At 36.4% G+C, this 16,830-nt stretch overlaps 2 protein-coding genes across 2 annotated transcripts; one reads left to right on the top strand and one right to left on the bottom strand.

The window, feature by feature from the left end:
- Nucleotides 1-8,863, top strand: LOC129302341 (uncharacterized). Its single transcript, XM_054941150.1, has 6 exons — nt 1-346; nt 433-625; nt 1,467-1,553; nt 2,460-2,846; nt 6,112-6,271; nt 7,799-8,863. The coding sequence occupies exons 1-6, from the start codon at nt 276-278 to the stop codon at nt 8,470-8,472; spliced, it is 1,572 nt and encodes a 523-aa protein (XP_054797125.1). The 5' UTR covers nt 1-275; the 3' UTR covers nt 8,473-8,863.
- Nucleotides 8,864-12,005: 3,142 nt separating this feature from the next.
- On the bottom strand, nt 12,006-15,539 carry LOC129301761 (protein NETWORKED 2A-like). Its single transcript, XM_054940354.1, has 2 exons — nt 15,406-15,539; nt 12,006-15,031 (listed from the first exon to the last, which is right to left on the bottom strand). Exons 1-2 carry the CDS (start codon nt 15,497-15,499, stop codon nt 12,285-12,287), a joined length of 2,841 nt encoding a protein of 946 aa, XP_054796329.1. The 5' UTR covers nt 15,500-15,539; the 3' UTR covers nt 12,006-12,284.
- Between the last annotated feature and the right edge of the window lie 1,291 nt (nt 15,540-16,830).

Here is a 16,830-nt window from a genome sequence, read left to right as displayed (position 1 = left end):
CGCGGGTTACAGTCGATTTCCAAGATTTCAACGGTTAGTGATCGACGACTCTTTTGTCGTTCTATCTCAGTGCCTCACTGTGTCTGCCAAACCACTCTTGCCATTATTGCTGCTAACCCAAACGAGAATCTGCGATATTCATGGTAGGTTTCTGGTTTCCCTCTGTTCTACTGAGTCTTTAGGGTTTTGGTTGTTTTCTACACCCGAGAAGTGTGGTTAGGGAGAGCGCTCTCTGCTTGTCTCATTCTTCTTTCGGCTTCAACGAGGACTTACCAATGGGGGAAACTGACAAGAAGAACAAGAAGGTCGCTTTTAGCGAGGAAGACGCTGCTGCTCTCTTGGACAAGTATTTCTTTTCTTTTCGGTAATTTTTGTATGTCTTGCGGGCTAATACCTTGTGTGTTAATATGATTTGATTTGGGTGCAATTCAGGTACGATGCAACCACCGTTATCACTTTTCTTCAGGAAGTGTCAAACTATCCTGATCCCAAGATTGATTGGAATGAGTTGGTAAAAAACACAGCAACTGGGATATCAAATGCTAGAGAGGGTCAGATGTTATGGCGTTATCTGGCGTATCATGATTCCTTGCCTGAAAATTTGGAAGACGGGGCTGAACCTTTGGTCTGTGTGGCACTCTATTCGCATTATTAGTTTATCTGCTTCTGATAGTCTGTTGAACTTTTCTGTCTTGCTGATATTCAAGTAAAGCACTTGCCATTCAGAGTTCAAGATTTAAATCCCTTTGCTTTAAAATCGTGTGGGAGGAGGTTTTGATACTATTTATGACTTCTTGGGCGTGAACTTCTTATTATAGGATCACTGGGGTGCTAGATACGTAAAATACACAGTCCTTTTCGTATTCTCTGTTATAGATATAGTTGATTTATGACTCTTTCTCCCCTTTTTTTCCCTTTTCTTTTTTGTTCGCTGCTGTTGGATCCATGATCACTACATTAGCAATATGCTGACTGTTGGTTGTCAAATGCTTTTTAAGGTTATATCTATGTGTTTTCATGCCTTGTCTGTCCATACTAGTAATCATTTTGCTCTTAATTATGAACTTATGTTGAACACATTGTCGTTTATGAAGGGCAGAAGATCCTTTTGGCTTCAGAAAATGAATGTCTGGCCAGGTTATAAGTATTTGGAATACCTGCTTTGTAATTCTTAATTTTCAATCTTAGCGTATTACTTTTTTCTGTTGGCTTTATAAACTCTTCGAATGAAATAGTCATGAAAACATGGTTATAATGAAAAAATGCAGCTTCACATTGATAGAGCACAATGGTGTATGCGATTCATGTAACTAATCCCACCTAGTGGGATAAGACTTCTTGTTCTTGATGTTTGTCTTTCTGCCTGCCAAGCCTCTCCCTCCCTCCTCCATTCCTCTCCTTTTGTTTTGTTATTCTTCGATCAATGCTTGAATTTCCCCCTCATTTATGTGGAAATTTACTTGCAGGACGATGATAGTGACTTAGAACGTGAGATAGAAGTGGTACCCCCTATAAACAATGAGGCTGCGTCAGAGGCTTCAGCTTGTGTGAAGGTGGATAATAATTTCCCCAATTGCCATTTGTTATCTATACAACTCTAAGCCTTTTGCTTCCAATTACTTTTTGCTTACTTTATTATCAGATGATTAGGCTTAGCAATACGCCTTGGAACTATTTCTATATGCTCACCTCTTCTTGACTCTCCCTGAATCCAATAATTCAGCTTTTGCAAATTGCTTCCAGTCTTGTTATTCTTGGTAGTGGTAACAATATATATATATATCTGATGATAATTATATGGCAATCCAGCCTCGTCTATTTGTTTATGTAGGAATAAATGTTGATTAAAAGATCATTTTAAATTGTGTTAGGAAAGTCTTTTGTAGATTCATTATTAAGTTGATACAGGAGCATGGTTTCAATCTTATGTTTGGTTTGGCTCTTCATCTTTTCATCCTTTTTAGCCTTTTCTTCTCATATTCTTGGTTTAAAATGTGACATGAATTTGAATTTATTTTGCAGGCCTGTGTCAATTTTTTTTATTCATTTTACGTTCCCCTTGAACATTTTGCACTGCAACCTATTTAGCCTGCTTCTATCTCGTTTTCTAATTTTCCACTTATATGAGTTATTATTTCTTGCAATTTACTTCTTTCTATATTGGCTGGTGCAGCTTAAATTTGTATTACATATGCCAGTACGTCAGATTGAATTTGGAGTATCCATGCATTATAGTCCTTTGTGGAATAGGTCTCCCTACCTTGTGACTAATACTATCATTGTTACATGATTATACTATTTTGATGGCTGTTCATATTATGCACATTTTGGTTGTACTGTTGCTCCACAAAAACAATCCAATTTCTGGGGTTTTATTGAATTGTATTAGCATGATTACTGCTATAGTTTTTGTTCTCCAATCATGATCGTCTTTTGAAATGGAATTGTTTATTGATTAGGTTATGATAGCTTCTGCTTCACTTAGTGAAATTGGTTCTAGCAGCTCAACAATTGAGGCTCCCATGACTATAAATATTCCAAATTGTCATTCGTCTACAAATCCTGAAGAAAATATACAGCCCTCAAATTTGGTACAAGGAGCAAGTGTTACTTTTCCTGTCACTGTTCAGAGACAGACACTATCAACTGGATCTGTGACTGAAGGCGTAGAAGCCAAGGGAACAGCTGGAAGCAAATTGTCTTCCAAAAGGAGAAGAAAAGCATGGTCAGAAGAAGAGGACAAGCAACTACGAGCAGCTGTTCAGAAATGTGGTGAGGGAAATTGGGCAACCATGTCAAAAGGAGATGACTTCCCTATCAAAAGAAGTCCTACACAGTTGGCTCAGGTTGGTTTTTTCTTTATCATAAAAGCTTGTGAATTTATATGGTCATTCTCTATTATATCATCCTAAAATTTGGTCCCTAAGTACATCATGTTTGTTAATGGCACTATGGATTAATAGTTACGAGGGTATGCTCATGGTTCTTTTGTCCACTAGAGGATGGTAATGGATTTTGTAAGAAATAAAAGGGAAGACAATGGGTAAAGTTCTTCAAAATCATATTCTTCTTTAGCTTTAAAATTGTTTAGTCCATATGGAATTCTTTATCTGGTCAAGTTCTTGAGGTGGTCTTTGTTAGGCTTACTGAGATAGTCATTATTACACCTAGACATCTTGCCAGTGGTGTATGAATTGTTTGTGGTCTTTCTCTTGTGGGACTTTTTAATTGAGAACAATATTGTGAAGATTTCTTTGTAGTGCTGATGAATGATGTCTTCTAGGTTTCCATACTGCCCTTTCTATAGATATTTAGCGTGTAATGAGGACGTTTAATTAGGTCTTTTGTGTAGGCAGAGCGTGTTGTCTTTTGACATTTTAGACTGCTCAGTTTCTTGAAGAAAAATATTTTTTGTGCTTTTATAGCAAGAAAATTTGATTTAGTACTGCCTTTGAATTAGTTAGGAGTGTTTCTTAAACCTCCTTCCATTGCCATGACAGTTTTTTTTTTTTTTCCCATTCAAACATTTTGCAATCTTTTTTGTCTTCACGTTCTTTCTTTATCCTGCCTCATATGTATGATATTGATGACATTTAAGCAGTAACATTTTGCTCTTGCTCTCAGTCTTGCCTCAGTAGGCATTCAAGCAAAAACAGTTTACTTCGAACTCATTTCTTTTCCCATCCTACTTCTTCATGGATTACTTCTTTTGTTTTTTGTCCTCCTCCAACCTTCCCAAATGGATATTTTTAGGTTCTGGGTGAGATCTTGCATCATATACTCTATTGAGTTTATGTTGTTTGAGGAGGGAAAGCATGGGCATTGGACCATGAATAGGTGAAATCAGTTGATTTAATATATAGGAAGTTTCAAGCAAATAAATTTCTGATGGAACCCTCTATTCTAATAAGCTTTAAACAAGCATAAACCAGAAACTACACCAAAAATGGGGACTGAAAATTACTATTACCGAATAGCAAAGTTGGATTACAGCGAAATAAGGAACTGAAAATTTCAACGTACTGAAACAGAAACAGCACAGAATACACTCCACCAAACAACAATCACAAAATATAAGTCACTCACTTACAAACATACACTAAGCAGAAGATAAAATGATGAAGAAAGATGACTTCCTCCTCTCCCAACCTGGCATTTGAGAGGCCAGAGCTCTCCTTACCACTCTCAATATTCAAAATAATCCCCCCCTCTCTCCAGGCAAGGAGGAAGATTTAAAGACCTAAAAAGTGACTCTAGCACAGCCCTTACCCCTAGAAGACCTTTAACCATCACTAGGACTCTAGCACATCACTAGGCCATCAATTACTTTCTTTTTTCCCCTCATAACCAGGATCCGAAAGGCAAACATCTGAACCAACAATAATGTTATCTTTTAACCTCTTGCCTTCCTTGATTTCCTCTTATAGGTCTTAGTAAAATCATGAGCTCTATCAATTTCCAGTGTGCATGCTTAATGTACAATTTGTGAATTTCTATTGAAAGGGTACTTTAGGCTGATGCCAAGGTGAGAACAGAACATGGAGATTATAGAAGTTATTTGCAAAACGAATAAGTGAAAAGCATGTTTTTTATTTTATTTTTTCTTGCCTATATGGATATTTTAAATTTTTGGTTGCTCAATTTGCTACTTTGTCTTGTTAATATGCTCTATCCTGAACTTTGCTATTTTTTATGAATAAAGGCTAAACTTCTATGGTAATATTGTATGTTACAATAGTTAACTGTTTTTTTTTATGTTTTTTCTTTTCTCTCCCCAATCCTTTAAGACCGAGCCTTATCTTTATGTGGTTGTCTCCTTGTAGGGAGAACACGTTATTTTAGAGATTTTTGCCTGTGATCAAGATTAATGAAGTTCATATAACTTATGGATCATATGTTTAAGTCTTGTGTTTATAGTCACCATGAAACAAACATTGGAAATTGCTAAATGCTGTTATTTTTAGTGTGAATGGGTCGAGGGGTTAGTCGTGCCATCACCTCTGCAATAATTTTGATAATGCTTGATAATTTGTAGCATAGAAAGCAGATAACAATGAATGATTGAATCCAAGCTGATTTAGTGTATTTTTTTTTTGGTATGCAGCGTATTTTAAATTCCAATTATATAAATTCAATTCAAACATGCACTTTTAATTCATAATTTATAATTTTTTTAATCTCTATTAATGGGTATTTAAACAGAATGTAAAAGATTTGGACAGAAGGAAGGAAAAACATTGTGGCAATGCACGGTTTTTGCTGTGATTTGGAAAGGAATGCTCGTATCTTCAGAGTTGTCTCTTTGTCTTTAGATGCCTTGGATAGAATTTTTGCGGCCTCTATTTGGTGTTCGGTACTCAGCATTTTAAGGAGCAACTCTATCATGTGTAGAGGGATTGGGAAGCTTTGCTGCATCACTAAATTTTTACCATTTCTTCCTGTTTTGATTTTAGTACTTTATTTTAATAGATATCATCCTCCTCATGTATTTTTCTTCCATTTTAGTAAATATAATTTTTTTATAAGGAATGACTTTCAGTGAGAAACAAGAAAATTTATTAAAGTTGGCAACTAAAAGAAGAAATTCTACTGGATAAATTATTTATTACATGAATTTCAGTACTGCAGATAATTTTTTGTTGATTTTTATAGTTTATGGATTAGAACAATGCTTCACATTGGGATATTTGCTAGTGCATATGGATTTTATGTTTGAGTGGTTAACTTTTTTGGTGTAAACATTTACTGGTTCTATATTTGACATCTTGTTATTCATCCTTTGTGTAACTTTAGCTTCTCGCTCAGCATTTGTGCTTTTCCTTTAAGGCTTTTTCTAACTTGAGCTCATCGCCTTTTACCACCTAGTTCCATGTAACTCTAGGCTAATGTGGTTCTGTCTCACGTGTCAGAAGTTTGAGGGAATAGCAATAAATTTTTGTTTAGTTCTGGGAGGTTAATGATTCCTGCTGCTGTACCTGCTGTAACATTGGGATTAGACAGTTGCTTTTGCCCATGAAACTTGACCTTAATCGAATTATTGTTTTAATTTTGTCTTTGTTGATATTTTCTTTTTACTCAACAAATTGTCATGGTATATCCAAATAATTGCAGAGGTGGAGCATTTTACGAAAGAAAGATGGCACTTCAAATTCAGGAACAAACTTGACCAGCTCACAGTTTACTGCTGAACAGCTGGCAACTCGTCACTCATTATCTTTAGCCCTTGATATGCCATTAAAAAAATTAACTGCTCCTGGAACGACTGACCCTGGTGATTGTCTTTTTCTACTTTGTAAACTTCTAGTTTATAAAAATTGAATCAAATTCCAGAACTTGCGAATTTTCTGTCCTTCAGCTCTCTCTTATCTTCATGCCTCTAATCATCCACTGGATCTTATAGATTTTTTATTGGTTAAAGGGCAAAAATGTGTTGGAACTTTTTCTCTAGGGGTGCCTGGCATCCTGAATTTTTTTTTAGAGCATTTTTCCTATCGTTAAATATAGGGAATGTTGACTGTTAAGCTGAAGTTTGACCAAGGGTTTTTTTGTATTTTTCCCTCCTTTTTGTGTATAGTCTTTGATTTCGTTCTCTAGTGAATTCTTTAATTTTTTTCCTTCCAACAAATGAAAACAAAGTTCAAAAAATGTAGAAATGAAGAGGACAAAATCGTAAACTGTCCTGGTCAAATTTCATTTAACGTTCAATGTTTATTATATTTAATGGTGGGCCAAAAATGTTCCCAAAAAAAAGTTTAGGATGCCAGGTGTTATTGGAGAAAAAGTTCTAGGGTATTTTTGCTATTTAACCCTTCTTTATTCTCATAACCTTTAAAAAGGTTCCTGCTGTTGAGAATTGAACCTCAGACTCGGTTTCAGTATCAAGCGCTTCATTAGTAAACTTTGATAGGCCACTTAATAGTCCCTGACCTATCTTTCATGTTATCCTGATCTTTCAAATGAACTGATGAACTGTGTTTGATTCATGATGTGCTTAATTTGCTTTTGCTTTTGAACGCTAATGACTAGGTGAGATGCCAATGTGGTCACAAATTTTGATATTTTTTTGTCATCACTTTCTTCCCCTGGTTTATTTTGAAAGTAAAAAAAAAAAAAAACTGATGTTGAATGTAGAATGATGTAAGAGAGGATGACGATGTATCCTAGTAAACAACTGAAACTGAAAGGGAACAAAGAAAGTTACACAGCCTTGAACATGTAAGAAAGCTGGATATACTCTTTGCATATGTATAAAGGCAATCTCTGGTCAAACTAAGAACATGACCGCATACCATAAAATTGGTACCTTTTATGATTTTTCCAATGTCACCTGGTTTTGCTGCTTTTCGTCCTAGACGTGTAAAGCTTTCAAAATTGATTGGTCTGAGATATTGATGAGTCTCTGTGACTTTTTCTGCCCTTGATTTTCTAGTTTTTGCCCTTCCTCTTTGAGATGCCTGTCTGATTGCTGTATGATTGAATGTGATTGTTTTGAACGTGATTGATTGCCTGTATGATTTTACTTATTTACCCCTATTGGTTTTTAAAGATAAAAATGTAGTTGTGGGAAATATTTGGTGGCAATCATGTGGCTTGGTGCATATTGCAGTGATAATATGACTTTCTGCGTGGGTGGGTGGGTGTGTGTGTGTGTGTTGTTTGACAAAGTTAACATGATGTGAAGAGTTTTGTTTCGTGAATTACCAAGAACTGCATTTACTATTTGTGGCTTATTGTTTGATGTGATAACGTAGTCAATGAAATTATTGACAAGGACTGCCTCTATTTGAACCGGTTGCAGCTAGGGCCTCATTAAATGCATCAATTAAGAACCCTGTGCAACCTATTAATACTGCTGAAGCTTCAACAGTTCAGAGCAGCTCCGTGCCGCCTCAGCTTCCATCTCAACAAGCTGTATTGGTTTCTTCTGCTTCCCCTGCAAATTCTTTAGCCCCTGAAAGAACAACGCTGAAGTCTAATAAAAGTGCTGATGCTGCTGTAAGAGCTACTGCAGTTGCAGTTGGTGCTCGCATTGTCTCCTCGGCTGATGTTTTGTCTGTGCAGAAGGCTACTCTGGACAGAACCGCTGGACAAATTGTGCCCACTGGCAATTCTTCAATGAAGCTGTCCACACCTGCTGGTTCTGTCATCCACCTGAAAGCTCCTATAAATTCAGCTGTTTCTCCTAAAGCTGTTGCCACTGCACCTCCTTGCACTACTGCTGTTAAATCTGTCGCCCCATCGGGTGAGAGCACTTCTAATGGCCATACCCTTCGCTCTGTGGCCAGTAATCTTCCATTAGAGCAAGTTAATCCTAACCAAGAATCAAAAGTCTCTGATTCTAATACTGAACCGAAAGACAGGGTCCAAGGTGATGAGGCACCAGTCACGGAAAGCATACCTAATGAGGAAAGTTTAGAAAGTAAATCGGTTTCACAAAATACAAGAGAGTTTGATGATCAGGGAGCAATTTGAGAACAAAATTTCACGACCAGACTGCTGGGAAACGTCACCAACTGTTGATAGCAGTTTGAAGTTCAAGGCTTGAAAGTTTGAGCCAAGCTGTGGGTTACTCAATGAATGCAGCAACAAAAAATCTGGAACTGCCGAGCTATTAAAAATTGGTTGAGGTTTAGTTACTAGCCTGTGCAAATAGTAGTTGTTTAGCAAACAAATGTAATTGTAGTTTTGCAGCAATTGTCTGAGAGCTGTTTCGAAATTTGTAGCGCGCACACCTGTTGTATCTTTGTAAGTGCTGTCTGTCGCTGTTATATTCTGACGTTCCCTTCAAAGGGGCCAATCACTTCGTTGAATTTATAGTTTGATTCAGAGATGGAATTAATAGCCGTTGGGCTGTGATTCTTCATGACTCTGCCTTGTGGAAAAAGCATTATTTGGACAAAATCCAACGGCTTGAAGCTTGCAATGGTAAAAGATTTACCACCTCCATTTAAAAATATAATATATTTTTGGAATGACAGGGTATTAAAATGTGTAAGTCATTCTAGTGTTGTCAGAGTAGTAATGTATGTGTGTGTGTGTGTTTTTTTTAAAATATAACATTAATAAATAAATTATTCTATATTTATTTTTAAGTAAAATATTTTGTTAAATAAAAGTAAATATAAAAGATGATATTAATTTAAAAATAGTTAACATTTATTGAAATAGGATAAATGAAACAATTCCTCACGGTAGAAAAGTTACTTTTTTTTTTATATATTATTATTACAATAGGCAAGCAAATGTTCTAAAGGAAGCTTCACTAAAATACACATATTGGATACTAGTAACCTAAATACTCTAATGATACAGATCATATAAAGCTATTACAATAAGTAAGCATATTTTGGAGGAGAACAATGTCTTTCCCCACACCATGAGCATTCTTGGCTAGTCTATCAACCAACTTCAAACTTTCCCTCTAAACATGAGAAATTTGGACATCTCAATTTGAAAAGATTAATTTTTTAGTCTGTTCTAGCTTATTTTTGAAAGTATTTCCCGAACCAGCATCTCTCATCAGAATATTAATGGCTTCAAGAAAATCGATATAAAGCTTGATTCTCAAGAATCTCAACATCTTGCATGCTTCTAGTCTTGTTCTAATTGCTATAATTTCAACAGTGTTAATACTCATTTGGCTTAAGTCCTTTTGAAAATCACAAATCCACTTACCACTAGAGTTACTGATGACACCTCCACATGCTGCCTGTTGGCCACTAGATATAGATGCATCCATGTCAACTTGAACATAATCTTGAGGTGGTGGACTCCATTCAATTCGAGAGCTCATCAAAGGATAAAAAATCTTGTGCTTGTATTTTCCATTTGTTGACTCCTCCATAAGTTGTGAAATTGTTGCTTGGATAATTTCATTTGTTGAAGAAGGTCTCTGTCCAAAGTCTTTTTACATTTAATTGTCTAAAGGGTCCAGCAAATCATACTAAAAGTTTTAACCCATGGCCATTGTTGCCAGAATTGTCTTCTAGGGTTATATGTTGAATTCTATTTAAGCCAAACCTGCAAATTACCAAAAAAGAAACTGTGAAGTGAATTAGGACATAACAGGTGGTACCACACAGCCTTCGCTCTCTCACAATCTCAAAGTATGTGTATAATATCTTCCTTATTCCCACACTTAAAGGGGTAGAATTCATTTGTCGTGATGCCTCTCTTAGCTTTAAGGGAATTTGAGGAAAGTCTCTCATGGGACACTTGCTAAAAGAAAGTTTTGATTTTCTTAGGAAATGGCCATCTCCAGAAATTTACCCACTTAGATTCAGCCTAGTTAATTTCTAACGTCTATAGGAACGCATAAGCCAAAGTAACAAAGAAATTACCATCCAGAGACTCCATCGAGCTGTTCATATCGACACCTATAGATCTTGGAATATTGATTTTGCTAATTGGATTAATGACATTTAAAGACAGACAGTAGAGAAAAAAATTAGTCTTGCACTCTAGGTCAAGTATCTCAAAACTAAACATGGCTATGCTGAAAGCATTATGCCTATGGTGATCAAGAGAAGAATGAACTCTCATGTTTGGAACAGTGTTACTAACTTGTGGGATCTCTTTCTTCAAGGGGTTAGTAAAAAAGTTAACAATGGTTGCTCTACAAGTTTTTGGTGGGATGTTTGATCTTTGACCAATCAACCTCTTATTCATTTTGCTAGGACTGACAAAGATCATTTTAATTCTCAAGCTAAGGTGAACAAATTTATTATTCTTGATGGGAAATGGGATGATTTAAAACTAGCTAGTGTCTTTCTGAGGAAAATGTTGGGATACTTGTCAAAATAAGACCATCTATCACTAATAAAGAAGATACTTTTTGGTAGAGACCATTAAATGATGGACAGTTTGTTGTTAGTTTTGCTTACAAGTTCCTTCATACAAAGACCGATCAGCGAGTTGAAGGTCTTTGGAAAGGTTTGTGGAAGTGGACTATTTCGGAGAAGTTAAAATGTTTTTTTCTAACAAGTTATTCATGAGGGGCTTCCTTCTAATTCTCTTAGAGTCCAAAGAGGTCTTGTGTCGAGTGCATCTTGTCCTTTTGAATGTAAGAGTGATGAGACTACTCTTCATACACTGAGGGACTGCCAAACAGCTATAGAGGCCTGGGAGGCTATTATTAACACTATATTATTATTTTTCTCTTGCAAGTTACATGAATGGCTCAAATGAAATGCTTGTCACAAAGCAAGATCCAATTGACGGCACACCTATCCATGGATCAGGATATTTTGCCTTATTTGTTGGCTTCTGTGGACAAGTCGATGTCAAAGAATTTTGAGGATTATCACCCCTGTGCTCGAAACACTGTTTTTCTATGTCAACATCAACTTCTGGAAGAAAAGAACCTTGGCCTTCTCAAGGAATTTGCCCCACAAAGCTTGATCATTCAAGAAGATAAGTGGAATCCTCCTAACTAAGGTACTTCCTGTGCGGATATGGATGCATCAGTTCTTCTGTAGAACTCCCAAGCTGTGTGTGGTGGTGTTATTAAGGACTTAACTAGTGTGTGGATAGCTGGGTTCAAAGTTAAATCTGGTCAAGTACCTATAACAATTGCACACCTTCTAGCTGTGAGTACCATGCTTAATTTAGGAAAGATCCAAATTCACTTTGATTCACTGGGAGCAATTAATTTAATTACCAGGGGCAAATCACTTGATCATCCCTTTATCGGAGAGATTCCCTAGATTCGTTCAAATTTAGTCAATAAGACCCACTTCACGGTGATAAATTCCCCATGTGACGCTACCTTATATGCCGACCAAATGGCTAAAGATTAAGCTGCCAACCTTTAGATTGAAGCAGCTATACTTTGTAATTTTCTTTCAAGTATTTGTACTTCGTAATATTTTTCTTTCTTTTCGTCTACTTAGAAAGATTTTTTTGACTAACTAAAAGAAGTCTCCTATAATAATTTAAAATAAAAATAAAAATCGGCATATAAATGGCTGTTATTCAAGGGATATAAATGTATAACTTCTTGTAGCTTTTATAGACAGATATATACATATTATATAGATAGATGACTATCTTCACGTAAGAGAACACACACATTACACACATTCTTCCAACACTCGTGCCCGTCAAACTTAAGAAAGAATCGCTGTGATATGGGAATAATAAACCTAGAACTACAGTTAAGAAGAAACCAACGCTTGTGTGGAACACATCAATAACTTTGACGTTCTTTTAGGGATCACAATCAGAAACGAGGAGGAAAAGCAACCTCGAGTAAAGTACTCAAGGAGAAGGGGTTGGAAGTGCGTTTATACGGGCGCATTTTCATTAGTTGCTTCTAGATTACTAAAATCTGGATTCACGCACGCGAAAAGCGATTGCCTCTGCTTCTTTATCTTAGCTCCGAACAAAAATGATCTCAAAGGTATTCGATTACGACTTGACGATGATTGCTTGATCGGGGAGTGAGTGCTAACTTCAAATGCTTGGTCCACTTCTTCAAGTGTCTTGTCAACTTCAACTTTCAGCCTCTTCACAAGACTCAAACCAGCTTGCAGTTCACTAGCAACCTTATTGTTCTCCTGTTTCATATGGAGAACCTCACCTTGAAATTTTGCTGCCTGATACCTACTCAACTCTGAATCTGCAATGGCGGCTCTTGATATTTCGTCTTGAATGTTGCACAAGGATGAATATCTACCGTGCAATTCGTCCTGCAATGCTGAGTTATTTTCAAGCCAAAGTGATAATTCAGTTCTGATCTCTCTCATGTGTCTGAAAATTGGTCGGATTTCAGATTGTGAGGATGGCTGCTTGGAGTTTGAATTCTTATTGTTGTGATCCTTGACTTTCTCTAGCTCTGCCTGTAGGTCCTGTATAGAGTTCTGGAACTTTTGAATCTGATGAAGTGAGGTGCTAAACCTTAACCAAAACTCTAGATTCTCCTCAAGTAGATCGTCGATGTCAGAGCGGAATTTCTTTTCCAGAGTTGAAAGAGGATGGCGCTTGGAAACCTGATTTGCCCTGAACTTTTCTACGTCCTCAGGCGATTTTATGCTTTCAGACGATTTCCCAATATCTCTTCTGCTTTCAATCAGGTCAATAAAAGATGTTCTTCCTGGATTTGCATCCAAATTTAATGACGAAATTTCAGAGTCGCTTGGAAGAAGCTCTTCTAGTGGTGTATATTTATATTCCGTGGCAGCTGTATATGGACTTTCACATGAATTTGTTTCTGGACAGACTAGCCTGTGTTGTAAAAGGTTGATTTCTTTATCCTTAGTGGCTAGAGCACTTCTCAATTCCCTTACCTGAAGTGCCAACTCGAAAATGCCGTCTCGGTTTTTCTTCTCGACATCATCGAGCTTCATCCTTACATCCTTGTAGTTCCTTAAAGTTGATGTGTACTCTTCCAAGAGAATCTTCTCTCTATCATCCAACCCACTGATAAACATCTGTCTCCAGTTTGGTTCGTCTTCCTCACCACCACGAAAATCCTGCGGTTCTATGTCTTTGTTACTCAATGTCTCAGATAAATCATCGTTCTCCTGACGTCTAAGTTTTTTTATCCTTTCAGAAATAAAATTCATATTTTCGCACGAACTGGACACCATGTCTTCATTTTTGACATCCTCGCTTGGATTTGCAGCATCCTCTTGCTTCTCCTCATTTGCTATTTTAACATCAGCAGAATTCATCGTCTTATGATGTAATGAGTTGTCTGTCTTGTCTTCTAACTTCATATCATGCAATCTTTCGGAAAGATGCTCAAGATTACAACTGGCTTCTGTGAAGTGTGTTTGGAGGCTATTGTTTCGGTTTTTGACGTTTTGATTGAGATTTTTTACTCTCCTTAGCTCCTCCTCCAGTTCTTTCAGCTTCTTGTTCATTTTGTCTGAACCTTCTTTCAGCATTTCATTGTCCTCTTCCAAGCTCTTTATATTTGTCTGAAGATCATCTGTTTCTGATCTCAGTCTCTTTACCAAGCCAGTCTGAGAGGAAATTGCGGTTTCCAAGGAGACAACTTTTTCCACGAGTTCATCAATCCTCTCTGCCATTTCTGCCACACAGAGAGACCTACTAGAATCTTCCTCAAGTTGTTCCTTAATCTTCTCTCTCAATTGATTCACATCTTGCGCCTCCTGTTTCAAGCTAGCTTTCTCTTCTTTGTTTGTCTGTTCTTCTCCTCCTGTCTCAGATTTGTCTCCTACATCTGCGTCTGGGTCTTGGTGACTCATATGCTTAGAAATATATTGATCTCTGAGCGCTTCAAACTTCTCGTGAGCTTGCCTGACCCTTTCATATTCTACTTTAGCTTCTTCAGACGATTTTGCTTGTATCTCTTGCAATTTCGCCAAGGTCTCCTGGCACGATCTTAAAGCTGTGGCTGCCATTAAAGTTCTTGCATCATTATCTTCAATCACTGTGCCAACCCCACACACATCCTGCAAGCAACAAACTCTTTTCTGCATTGCCTCGATCTGGTCTTCAATCTCCCAGTGCTTTTCATAGGCCCGTTCATACAAGCTCCTCACAAACTCTTTCTCAGTTTGCAGAGCCAGAATTTCCTTCTGAAGCTTGTCAATTTCTGCAAGTGCTACGGCCTTGCTCGGCCCTGAATTTGGAGTAGTAGTAACGGGTTTTGCAGTGCTGGAATTCCTTCTCAGTGGTCTCTTCCGAGAGATTAACATAGATTGGCATCTAAGATCTCTCTTGGGAATCTTGGGAACTTTAGGAATGCTTGATTTAGGTGTTTCTGGATTGTCAAGGTCATTAGTTGAAGATGTTCCTGGGCTTTCTTCTTCATCTTCGTCTTCATCCAAGGGATACCGATGAACTCGTTCTGGGAAGCAAGAGGCAATAGTGCGGTTGGCACTTTGGAGCTCTCTTGACAGATGATCATACTTCTCGGCTAGTGATTTGTAAGCCCGAAATGATTCTTCCACAAAGCTTATGAGCTCTGGTCTCTTCCGGTAGTACATTTCTGCCCTCTTTGCAAATGAGTCCCCTTCATCATCAAGGATTTTGAGGGTCTCCACCACCTTCTCCTCCATTTCTGTCATTTGCGTTTTCAGTATTAGTAACAGTAAAAATTTTATTCAAACTGAACCAAAATAAATGTAAAACCACAACACTCTCGGTTTCATCATTCATTGAGAATTTCATAGATCAAATCTTTTTTGTTTCGAATCTCTAGAACCATCAATTTACTCTATATTATATATTTTACTTATTCAACCACAATATATTGCGAATTTTGATTGACAGTGAATGTGAAAAGAAATGCAAGTTATATACATGTACGTTGGTATGCATCAGAAAGCCATTTGACAAAAATCTCCATAATTTCTATATGATCAGGGATATCAAGCAGATAGATCAGAAATGCAGATCATGCTCAAATCGCCAGAAAAGTGCTCTAAGGCATACCTTGGAGACTGTATTCCAGCCATTTTGACTGCTTTGTCCTGACATGGCTTGCCCACCACCACGAATAAGCATTGGTCGCTGCCCTTTGTAACATCTTAATCTTTCTAAAATATAAGAATCAAACACATGCAGCCCATCGACGCTGACGACGAATAAGATCAACCGTGGTTATATAGATAAGCAAATTATGGCACAGAAAAATGGTTGAGATGAGTGAGACGCTACGATTTTTGTGAAAATTGTGGTTAAAGAAAAAACTGACGAAAAGAGAAACGATGGTTAGTGAGAATGCATTCTTATGAGGCAAAGGTGGAGAGGAGGATACTTCGCTACAACCACTGGTACAGATGTAAGGTGATGGACCCTTTGAAGAGCTCAACTTTTGGTTTACGGAGAAGGGAGCTGAGGACGTGCCACAAATGGAATTATTGGTTCGTATCTTAACCTTCTCTGTTCGTTTTTTTCAAAACAAGTTTCGTAATTTATGCAATTCAATTTATTTTTTATGCTAGGTACAATATTATTTCGGTCAAGGTGGAGGGAGGCCGTTACCATTTTGATTGAGGGTCATTGCTAATTATATATTTTACATTACCAAGAAGACCCAAAAAAACACTTTTCTTAGTTAAAAAAAAACTGACTTCTGATATGGTTGTTAAACTAACAATGCTCTCGCAGAAAAATCCGATTAAAAAACAAAAAAGATATCTTCTCGTAAAATAAAATAAAATAGCTGTGTTAAAATGACTTGCCAAAATAGGCCATATCAAATTAATTTGGATAAATGGGCATTTTGTCCTCTATATTTTCCTTTGAAGAGCACTAAGTATTCAATACTAATAAATGAGACTTTTTCTTAACTACTTTTTAGAAGAATAAAAATCCCTCTTCGCTGATGGATCACTAACAGACTCTAGAAAATAGTTTAGAGAAAAAATGCCTTATTTATTAGTATGAAGTGGCCAGCATCTTTGAAGAAAAATATATAAATAAGAAAAATACAATTTGACCCTAACAATAATTAATAACAGTAATATTTTTAAATAAATTATAGAAAATAATCTTATAAGAAAATTAATAATGATTAAGTCCTTTAAATATTTTAGATCATTCTTTATAATTTTTTGATCAAGTAATAATTTTCTTTCAAAAAATTACACTATCTAAATTTAATATTTTGATATTTTACAACTTTATATTAAAAAAGAAGGAATGAACCTCCAAATAAAAAAATAAAATTAATGTTGTTTTGGCAACTCATTTTTAATTTAAAATTAAAAACATATTACATTATATGAAAATATTAATTAAAAATAAGTGACACTTTAGTTTTAAATATCAATTAATTTGATTGTTAGTTAATTAAAAAATTTATAAAGAATGACATCAAAAATTTAGGAGACTTAATTAATATTAATTTTTTTA

Source organism: Prosopis cineraria, unplaced genomic scaffold (genome assembly GCF_029017545.1).
Source record: "Prosopis cineraria cultivar Desert tree isolate PC_DT_omini unplaced genomic scaffold, ASM2901754v1 PC2, whole genome shotgun sequence".
NCBI classification, from domain to species: Eukaryota; Viridiplantae; Streptophyta; class Magnoliopsida; order Fabales; family Fabaceae; genus Prosopis; species Prosopis cineraria.
Note: the sequence above shows the minus strand (reverse complement) of the source record. Positions and strands in the feature narration are given on the sequence as shown.